General features: G+C 37.6%; 1 protein-coding gene across 1 annotated transcript; it reads right to left on the reverse strand.

Annotated features, from left to right (window-relative positions):
• Positions 1-587: 587 nt before the first annotated feature.
• On the reverse strand, positions 588-5,464 carry bco2b (beta-carotene oxygenase 2b). The gene is made up of 12 exons (XM_036557009.1): positions 5,416-5,464; positions 5,128-5,323; positions 4,477-4,688; positions 4,123-4,238; positions 3,905-4,007; positions 3,665-3,793; positions 3,364-3,524; positions 3,104-3,271; positions 2,849-2,986; positions 2,581-2,763; positions 2,374-2,484; positions 588-704 (listed from the first exon to the last, which is right to left on the reverse strand). The coding sequence occupies exons 1-12, from the start codon at positions 5,462-5,464 to the stop codon at positions 588-590; spliced, it is 1,683 nt and encodes a 560-aa protein (XP_036412902.1).
• Between the last annotated feature and the right edge of the window lie 5,464 nt (positions 5,465-10,928).

Raw genomic sequence — 10,928 nt, forward strand, 5'->3', positions numbered from 1 at the left:
CTGTCTGAGGCTGTGAGCTTGGAATCACAACTTAAAGAGAAGAAAGAACATCTGAGACGGTCTTTGGCTATTATCTCAGACAAACTGCAGGGATAGATTTCAGCTTCTGAAAAAGGTTGAGAAAGATGTAAAAAATTGATGTATTGATGTTTTTTGTTGTTTTAATGTTACGGTCTTTTCTTGATATTTATGTTCTTCGTTTGCACATGTTCTGTAAGAAGTTACCTAAGTTAAATTGCCATTTCAAAATCTTCATGATAAATGGTAGAGAATCACACTACCTATACAGACATTTTATTTAGTTTACTGCAACATAGACGTTTGAGTAACATTCTTTGCAAGTAAAATATGTCAAAGCATTCAACATAGTTTAAGTAAATAAAAATTCAGTGCAGCTATATTACATGGTAGTTTATCTGTGTAATATAAGTTTCATGCAAGCAATCCAAATGAGCCGTTATAGTTCCAAAATTTAGGTATCTAGGTATCTTGGTTGTTGCAATAAATTTACAAAATATCTTCTGTCCACCTTCAGTCACCCCTGACAATAACAGAGACATGTGTGTGTAGAATCCCTTTAACGGTCTTTAGATTCCAGCATGGAAAGCTCCGTGGAAGCCATATGGAATGTTGATGGGCACCTCAGCTCGGCCCAGTTCTTCAAAGTCTTTTGCATCCAGAACCAGCAGGAAAGTGCTTTTATCCTGTGAAGATTTTAATTTAAACAGTTAAATAGCTGAATTACGAGAGTATGTATATATTTGTACTGTAGACATTTAAAAGGGTAACAAAAAATAATGAAAAGTGTCTTAGGAAGGTGTTGGGCCACCACGAGCCACCACAACAGCTGCACAGCGCCTTGCCAGTATCTGTACTGGAGAGATGGATCACCATTCTTCCAAAAGATATTCCCTAAATTGGTCTACAGCACACATGCACTCTCCCACTTGTGGAGAATATGGTGAAGGATGACTCATCTGGTTATATCACTTTTTTGCAGATCTCTCTAGACCGGTGTCTGTGGTTTTTACGTCAGTGAACTCTCAGATGTGCTTTTGTCTTTGTAAGTGAGGGGTTTACGTGCTGCAACCCCACTATAATATCCCTGTCTGTGTAATTGGACAGGTTGTTCTTGTCTGATCATGTCCTGATATTCTCAGTTACCTGAACAGCTGCACTTCTGTTTTTCCTTACATATTTCATTAATGCGTGAGCATCACTGTCACTGAATGTGCACTTTCAGCCACAAACAGCCCACATTCACATTGCTTTACATGCAGATGTCACTTTAGTCAGTTTCTGTTGAAACTCTGGCTGTGAGTCTCTGTGCTGCAATAATTAACCCTCTTTTAACGTCACTTAAATCTTTTCTCCTCCATCCTGATCTAAAATCGTGGTCAATGAACACTCAAAGGACCCTTTGCATGATTCAAGGTTCTTCAGATTGATTGAGAGTGAATAAGCGTTCTTCTGTTGTTACGGTGTCAAGTTTGTAACAAGAGAAGAACCTTTTTGGGTGCTATATAGAACCATTTTCAATTCTGTATAGAACAGTCTATAGCACATTCATGCATGATGTAAAGAATCCTTTAATAATGCAAAGGGTTCTTTGAGTGTTTATGGTTCTATATAGAACCATTTTCTTCACTAAAGAACCCTTGAAGCTCCGTCTTTTTTAAGAGTGTAGTGTTTTGATGTCAAGCTTGTAACAATAGAAAAACGCTTTTTGGAGCTATGAAGAACCCTTTTCAAAAAGGTTCTGTATAGAACCATCTACAGCACATTCTCCATCAAGAATGCAGAAGTGTCTTTGAGTGCTCATGGTTATATATAGAACCATTTTCTTTATTAAAGAACTATTGAAGAACAATCTTTTTTAAGTGTGTAGGATGTTAAGTGCATAAATGTAGCATTCATGTAGATGGTTCTTCAAGGGTTCTTTAGTAAAGACAATGGTTCTGTATAGAACCAAGAACACTCAAAAAAACAAACATTTGTATGATTAATTGATTCTTTGAATGGTGAAATGACATAAGTTGACCAAGAAAGGGTTCTTCTATTGTTATGAGCTTGACATCGTAACAATAGCAGAACCCTTTTTGGTGCTACATAGAACCCTTTTCAAAAAGAACCATTTAATCAAGCAAACTGTTCTTTGAGTGTTCATGGTTCTATGCAGAACCATTGTCTTTACTAAAGAACCCTTGAACAATTTTTTTAAGTGTGTGCAGTACACTTGTCTAGAATATGCACTTATGTTTTTTCCACTGAGTTATTCAGGTTTTTTCTTTAAATTGTTATCTATCTGTATATAATACAGTATTTGAATCTGCTGTACTGCCTTTTTGGATGAAAGAAAGAATTTTGCCTCACCTTATTAGGGGTTATGACCACCGATAGGACGATTCCATCATCCTCCACCACAGCATTAGGTGAAGGAACAAAAACCGGCTCTGAGGGGTAATATCCTGGCTGCTGCCAAATCTGTAATATCAAGGTGTCCTAGTTTAATCTGTCCACCTATGAACAATCCACAACATCGTGGAATTAGATTTACATTTAATGGAATCCAGAACAAACCTTCATGTGTTTGTCTTGAAGGTCCATCTTTATGAGTGAATCCCCAACCAGGTGCCTAAAACCACATGCATAGAAGTAACGGTAGGGATGGGTGTTGTACATTTTGTAGTTAATCTGTGGGAATTCTAGGCCGCCATATTCATGAAGATCATCACCATGAAGGTCTTCATGTGTACAGTACACCTGTAAAAACATTTACATGTATTTACATATTGCTTTTTAAGCAAATTTTTCAAAGCAAAAATGATTCAAATGTACACTAACCAACCTTGTTCTTGCCTGTCTTGGTTGCAGTAGCTGGGCTGTCGGGTCTGGTGTTCAGATTTTGCCCACAAGGTGTGTCCTTCCCTACAACGAGTGGCAACACAAACCTCCGTGGAAATATTCTGCAAATTGTGTTGTAGACCTGGTCAAAGTACAGCAAACTCTGTTATAATTCACAGAAGTTAGTAGAAAAAAACGTGATCTGTGGAGTTCTGTAAACGTATATTTTAGGCTGTTATATATTTTAGCAAATGTTTACCTCATCCAGAGCATCCCCAGATTTCCTAAGATTCTGAAGCAAGAAGTTGTTGATAGCTTTGCCATCATCAGAACAGCACATATCCATAATGATGAAGCCGTTTTCTTCATAACAGTTGATCTGATGAAAGGTAGACAATGGATTGGCGTAGTATTTGATGGGACTCAGCTGTAAGAGAGTAGGAGAATAACATCATTTACTTTGAAAAACATTATTAAGGTATATAATTCTATTAATTCAGCTTAGTTTCCAGCCATTACCCTGCCAGTGTGCTTGTTAATCAAATGGAAAACTGTCTGCAGTTTGGGGTCCCAGTATACCCCATCACTGATGCCTTTCCCACGCATTTTCCCTGTCACTATCTTTAGCAGGTCAAGTTTGATGGGCTGCTCAATGAACACCACGTAGTTCTCTGACATGGCTGAAATTAAACATGGAGAAAGGTTTTCAGCCAGCACCCAAAAGAGAGGCCAATCTTTAGCTCACTTAAATTGCACATTTCTGTCCACATATACAAATACAAATTTCAGAAAAGTTTACATTTAAAAGTGGAACACTCACCAAAACTGTGGTAATATGAGGGCTTTGTCTTATCCTCACATGGGACGGTGCATATAACAGTCGCTCCCTCCAAGGTGTCGTCTGGATTTATCTTCTCTGGAGGCACTTTGATGATATTGTAAGATGCACCTGGAATGAAAACGGTCTCAGAATTTTCTGTTTTGTGATATTTCCTATTCTGAATGATCATCTAAGCTAAACAGTAATTCATTCGCAAGTGTCTAGTCAGTTTCGCCTCACCTTTAGAAGTATAAGAGTTGCCCATATTGTATGTAGTGCCGTCAGGATCTGTATGAGGGTGCGCAGTTGCTCCATTGACAGCTATAAACTTACTCCAATCCACCTATTAGAAAGACATTTACACATTTGAGCAAGTTGACTATGAATGTAAAGATATAAGTCTTAATGTGAGAAGTTGTTAATATTTGGTCACGACTGAACCAAAGGAGACTCCTTACCTTTCCTTTTGTCTCCAGGGTCTCTGGATCAATTCTGTGCATGAATTTAGTCTCTGTGCTGACGTAGTAGTCTCCTTTATACTCGACAAAGCTCACACTTGCATTGTCCGTTGGTTCTGTAAGAGTGGACAGTTTTAGATGTGAATGCATTCAAAGTGCGCTTCCTCTAAGACTGCATAAACCTTCATGCTTTGTCCCCTAATTTATAGCATGTGTGCTAGTTCTCAATTCTGACATGTTAGTGTTCTGTGCAGTTGTTGTGTCTCCACCAAATCAACTGAGACAAAACATGTTCATGGCAAGTAGCGGTCAATACAAGCAATTCTCATTCTGATGCAACCTGTATGTTCTTACGTTGCATCTCAAAGCGGGAGAGGAATCGCTGGAAGAAGTTCTTGCATGGATCTGGCATGGCGAGAGTGCCAAATTCAGACACCACGATGCGATTGTTCTCAGCATTTGCCTTGTAGCAGTCACTGTTCAAGAAGCGACTCATGTAGGTCACTGTGCCACCTTCAATTCTGAACTGATGCACAAGAGCCATTCCATCAAACCAATGATTGAATCTGAGGAGTAGAGATGGTATTAAAATGGTATTACTGCGATGATAAAAGTGTAAACTCTCAAGAAAGATGCTTCTTTAAGGGTTCTTTAGTAAAGACAATGGTTCTACATAGAACCATCAACACTTAAAGAAATGTTTTCATGGTGAAATGGTTCTTCAGGTTGATGGAGAATGTTTTATAAATGGTTCTTTTTGAAAATTGTTCCATATAGCACCAAAAATGTTTCTACTATTGTTACAATGTCAAGGTTGTAACAATAGAAGAAGCTTTAATAATGACATATAATGTATGAAACATCAATAGTGTAAGTAATTGTATGCATACTTTGTGTACACAGTATTATGTTTGAATTGCTGTATATAGGCTTCAGCTTCTTGAAGTTGGTTCCCCCTGAAATTTGCACCTCTGGTTTTTACTGAATAATGTTATCAGTACTTACTGGGTGTTTCCAAACTCAAACTTTCCAGGCCCATTCCTGAGGAAGTTTCCATGGATCCATGAAGGGATAGTTCCTCTGATTTTGGTGGTGATGGGCTGTGGTGTCTCATCCACAGAGCACACCAGCTTTTCAATGCATGGTAAACCATGCACATCTGTGAAATACTGGTTCTTATTCTTGGACCTGGTCCTCTGGCCTGTGGGGAAGAAAGGATAAAGAACCTCAACCTACCCTTGCATCACTGAGTTGTATGCATATGTGGATCGAATCGAGGATATCTTCACTTACGTGGATCATCACAGGCCATACTGGTCCTGGTTTGCTTGCTGGTCTTCATTTCGATGCCTGCTGATTACTGGAGACTTCGAGAGCTGCGCCTAAGAGAGGCCATCTACTCCCTGTGTTGATGGGGCTGTCTTAAATAGAGTGCAACTCTCGTTCAACCATGTGACACTTATACAACACTGAATGAGGGTCCCCAAGTGGCCCAGAGTAGTACATGAATTAGGTTATATGCAGTCACTTATTCAATAACCTGATTGATGTGAAGCACAGTTGCATGCAAAAGTTTGCATCCCCCCTTGTCATATGACATTTTGTTGATTTTCTAAGTGAAAATAAGGACACATCCTCTACAGAGAACGCACTTCTGCACATTGTAAAGCACAGTTAAAAGTGTTTGCTGAATTTAACATACTGGGTAAAAAATAAGACAAATAATGTGGCCTGTGCAAATGTTGTGCTACCTCTTATATTTGTTCCGTGTAGATCAGGGATGCACAACTCTGGTCCTGAAGGGCCAGTGTCCAGCACACTTTTGTCATCTACTTGCTTAAACGCACGTGATAAGACCTATCTGTTAATTGTCAGGTTTAGTGAGTGTGTTTCAGTAGGGAAACCTCCAAACTTTAGTTTGGAACTCTAATTAAACCCAGAATGGATTGATGTTTCATTTAGTTATAGACAATAATGACAAAAAGCGGCACTAACTTGTCCTGGAATCACTTTTAACACCTCTTTACTGTACTGTGATCTTTCATTGCCATAACAGTTATAAAACATCGTTCCTTTTTTCTTCTTAATTATCATCATATTTACCAATTTTCAGGTATTTATAATAATAAATATTTATAGCAATATGCAGATCAGGCTAAGAATTTTAATATCACAATTGAAAGGAAAAAAAAATGCTGTTGTAATAAGCAACAAAGCTGAATCTCTATACTTAATATGTATGATATTATTATACCTGTTAATAATATTAATTATATACATTCAGTACCCCTCTTGTCACTGTGGTGGTACCATCAAGGATACATCGCAATATCTATAGTTAGGCAACATTATTGTGCCGTAATCCACTGAAATGATATTTTCTAAGTTGTATGTAGGCTTAAAATATGTAAGGTATTTAAGCATTTTTGCTATGGATAGCATTAGTATTTTCCCCCCAAGATACACTATATATACACAAAAATATTGGGACACACCTTCTAATAATTGAGTTGAGGTGTTTCAGCCGTACCCATTGCTAATAGATGGACAAAATTAAGCACATAGCCAAGCAGTCTCGATAGACAAACACTGACAGTAGAATGGGTCGTACTGATGAGCTCAGTGACTTTAAACGTGGCTCTTGAGCAGTGAAAACATTCTCTGGAGTGACAAGTCACGCTTCTCTATCTGGCAGCCTGATGCCAACTGTAAAGTTCGGTGGAGGAGGGATAATGCCATGTGGCTGTTTTTCAAGGATTGGCCTACCTTAGTTCCAGTGAAGGGAAATGACGCTTGACGCTTCAACAGACCAAGACATTTTTGACAATTGTATGCTTCCGACTTTGTTAAAACAGTTTGCGTAAGACCCTTTTCTATCCCCAATGCACAAAGCAGGGTCCATAGAGGCATGGCTGGCTGAGTTTGGTGTGGAAGAACTTCACTGGCCCTCACAGAGCCCTGACTTCAACCACATCAAACACCTTTGGGATGAACTAGAACTGAGATTACAATCCAGGCCCTCTCGTCCAACATCAGTGTCTGACATCTCGAATGCTCTTCTGGATGAATTGGCAAAAATTTCCACAGACAAACTCCAAAATGTGTGGATGAATTGACCCAGAGACCCTGGAGACAAAGGGAGTGGAAGCTTTATAGCTGCAAAGTGGAAGTGGGGACCAACTCCTTATTATTGCCTATGGGTCTAGAATGGGATGTCATAAAAGCTCCTGTAGGTGTAATGTGTAGGTGTCCCAATACTTTTGTCCATGTAGTGTATTGACTTGGAAAGGTTATTCCAGAGTAATACACAAGAATGTACTCACAGCATGATGTCACACATAACTAACCACAAAGTGGTTAACATGGATCTACTGCTAATTCAGAAACTGTTTTGCTTCTGTTTATTTTTACTTGCAGAACAAACTGCTTTGTACTGTGAAATTGATGAAATCAGGTTGGGAAAATCCAAAGTCAAAGTCAAAGACTTCATTTATTAAAAGAAAAAACATTTACAAAAGCCACCAGGAGATCTGCTAATCAGCTCTGCTGCTGACAGTAAGACATTGCAAGAAACTCAGACAATTATTTACTCTTTATTCTTTTGAGTAGATAAATAGTGTTCTTGTGCTGCAGACAGGATACAGAGCACACTCTCATATACAGTCAAGTGCAAAAGTTTTGGCACTCCTAGTCAAATTCCATGTTGTGTTGATTTTATAAGTTAACACATCATCAACAGAGAACACACTTCTGCACATTTAATGTATAATTACTGTATTTGCTGAATTGAATGAATCGGGGTGCACAGGGTGTTCAAACTTTTGCATACAACTCCATGGATATATTGATATTTCTGGAGAAACTTTGAATCAAAATCAGTAAATTTGTAACTGCTGCAGTTTTGCTCTTTCTAATTGTTTCTTAAAGATTCAGTAAAAATTCAGTAACACTGAGGTCAATATTAATGTAAGCCTGTAAAGTCTTCTGCTGATCATATTGCTAAATCTGATTCTGTTAGACAGCAGGTAAGAATAAAGAACGATCTCTATAAGCCAGTACCTATTCTGCTTTACAATCACATAAGCCAGTAATAATAATTATAATAATAATCAGCTAACAGTTTCAGGTCAAATATTTATGCTGATAAAAATGTGTAAATAGAATTTGTGGTATATGGGTAAATTTACATTGCCCATCCAAACCAGGCAGAGCAAAAGACTAGTTAAATAAGGCTGAGTAAAAGTTTCATTAAAGGACAAAAAGAAGAAGATTTTAGACGTGAGATAATCAAAATAGACTCAGCACACGTTCAGATTATTCATGCATAACAAAGAGTGAACAGTCCAGACAAACTGTACAGTAAACGTCATGTATAGCGGCATTTACAAAAGCATTATACAGATTTCTCTCCATTCATTTCTCCCTTCATCTTTCATTCCATTTACATTCTTTCTTGTCATTTGCAGTGTTTACAGCAGTATTACTGCTGTATTATATTCAGTCACAGTTTCAGATTGGAGAACAGAGATCAGAGTTGAACACTGTAGGTTATCTGAATTACAGCATCAAAATGAACACAACACATTCTTTTTGTGTTTGATAGTTTTAATACTTGATCGAGTCCTTGAGGATATACACTATCATAAGTAAGAATAGCTATAATTAAATAAATAAAATATATACTTACAGTATATAGATTTATCATTTATTGTAATGTATCATCAGACATCACCCTTTCATTATTATCCAGTCAAACAGCCTTTAAGTACAAGTTATTCATTTTTTAGCGTCTGAAAAAAAGCAGAAAATATACATTTAAGAGAAAATTACACAGAAAGCCTGTAAATATACATATATAAGTAGAATATGTTGTTAGTGTGTCCACCCTTTGCCTTTATTGCAGCTTCCATTCATTTCAGGAGACTTACTTTCAGTATTTCAAAGAAATCTGCAGGGATATTTTTCCACACCTTCAAAGTTCAGTCTTAGAAGTTGGTTACATTTTTTGCTTCTCACAATCCAGTAATCCCAACACTTACAGTGATATTGAGGTCTGGGCTCTGTGGTGGTCAGTCCATTGTTCTGAAAACACCAGCAGCTTCTTTGTTTGATGTGCAAATTTTCTTCTTTGTTGTTTATTGTCTTTTCTCAGTAAATTCTTCTTAGCAGCTACACATCCTTTCAGACTCATAGTGTTGAGTGTCCTCTCACAGTGGAAGGATGGACAGAAACACCTGTGGAGTCTCAGATCTGAAGTAAGAGTGGAGCTTGACTTTCTCCTCTCTCTCAAAATTAAAAGCCTTAAGTGCTGTTTATCTGATGGTGACAGCTGTGATGGTCTACCAGGTTGTTAGGAGTCCCAGTTTCTCTACATCTTTTAATCTTTTTTGAGCTCCAGTTTTGGAAACACCTGGTTTTTCACTTAATGTCCTTTGACTTTCCCCTCCATCATGCAGTTGTCTTATATCTATTAATCCATTAGAGTATGTTAACTATTAGTGTGATGACCCGAATGTGATATGAAAAAGATTCTTCAGAACACATTTTCTGGTGTTTTCCCGAGTCTGGTTTCTTCAGGCAGTTGCTGAACCTGATCATATGATTTCATCGGGGAAAATCTTGGTATTTTTGTATGAAGTAAAAGACTTGAGACAAGGACAACTCTGTAACTTCCGTACTTGCATGAAAGTTATTGCTAGTGAGTGACCACACCTGTAGTTGCTTCTGTTGCACTTCAAGGTGTGACTGTTTTTTCTAAAATACAGATTTTGGCAGTCAGAGAGTGTGTTCACATCATAACGTCTGGATTTCCTGACCAGTGAGGGTCAAGCAGAATTGACAGTAGTCTTTGTGGAGCAGCCTGATTTGTCTAGTTTAAGTATTGTCCGGTTTGCTTATAGACGCTTCCTTCTGTAGTTTGTGATATGCAGTTATGGCAAAGAAACACTGAAAGAAGAGCTTATTCTCTGAGAGCATATGGCCTCACATGTTTTATCATTGTAGATTTCACAGTTGTTTCAATGTCCCAGTATAAACAGAGATTGCGTTTTTTCCCCATGCAGGCCTCGACTGTGAGAGTGGCCCTGAATTTTGTCCTCAAATATTGAGAAAATATTATGCACTTATCATTGAGTCAGTCCAGCTTGTACAAAGACATTTTTTAATTTGTTCTCTGTCGTATATCATCACTGTCCAAAAACCCCAAGCATCTCTGTTTTTTTTGCGATTTTTTGTTTTCTGCATAATCTGAGCTCCTCTGTCCTTTACATTGTATGAAAATTTTATCATAACTGGACCAATAGAAATGCTCCAAAATTGCTTTAAATAAAAGATCTTTAGTTAACTTACAACAAAAGTAAAGAAGGTTTTTGCCTTGAGTCCAAAAGACCACATTGAATCTTGAAAAATGTAAAACAAAGAAATGTTATTACAATTACAATACAGAAGAAATATTCGAGATTCTGCCTTTTTTCTAGGTCACTATGCAAAATGAAGCAAAGTCATGACACTGACCTTGTTGTGGCCCTAGTATGAAAAGGTAATTTTTTTTTAGGCGTGTCTCTTCTATTGAAGTTTGTGTTCAGGTGGATTTGATCTGCTCATCAGAGACTTTTACACGAACGTGTGGAGTTCATGCCAGCTCGAGTGATTTTACTTTTCATTTCAAATGTTCTGCTGATAATGTGATTTGTAATGAAAAAACTGTATTAAATTAATAAGGAATGCAAGTAGAAGCATTCTCATCAGTGGTCTCTTTTGATGACTTTAGGAACCCACTGTACCTACAATAACCCCAAAAGTATTTA

Source organism: Colossoma macropomum, unplaced genomic scaffold (genome assembly GCF_904425465.1).
Source record: "Colossoma macropomum unplaced genomic scaffold, Colossoma_macropomum, whole genome shotgun sequence".
NCBI classification, from domain to species: domain Eukaryota; kingdom Metazoa; phylum Chordata; class Actinopteri; order Characiformes; family Serrasalmidae; genus Colossoma; species Colossoma macropomum.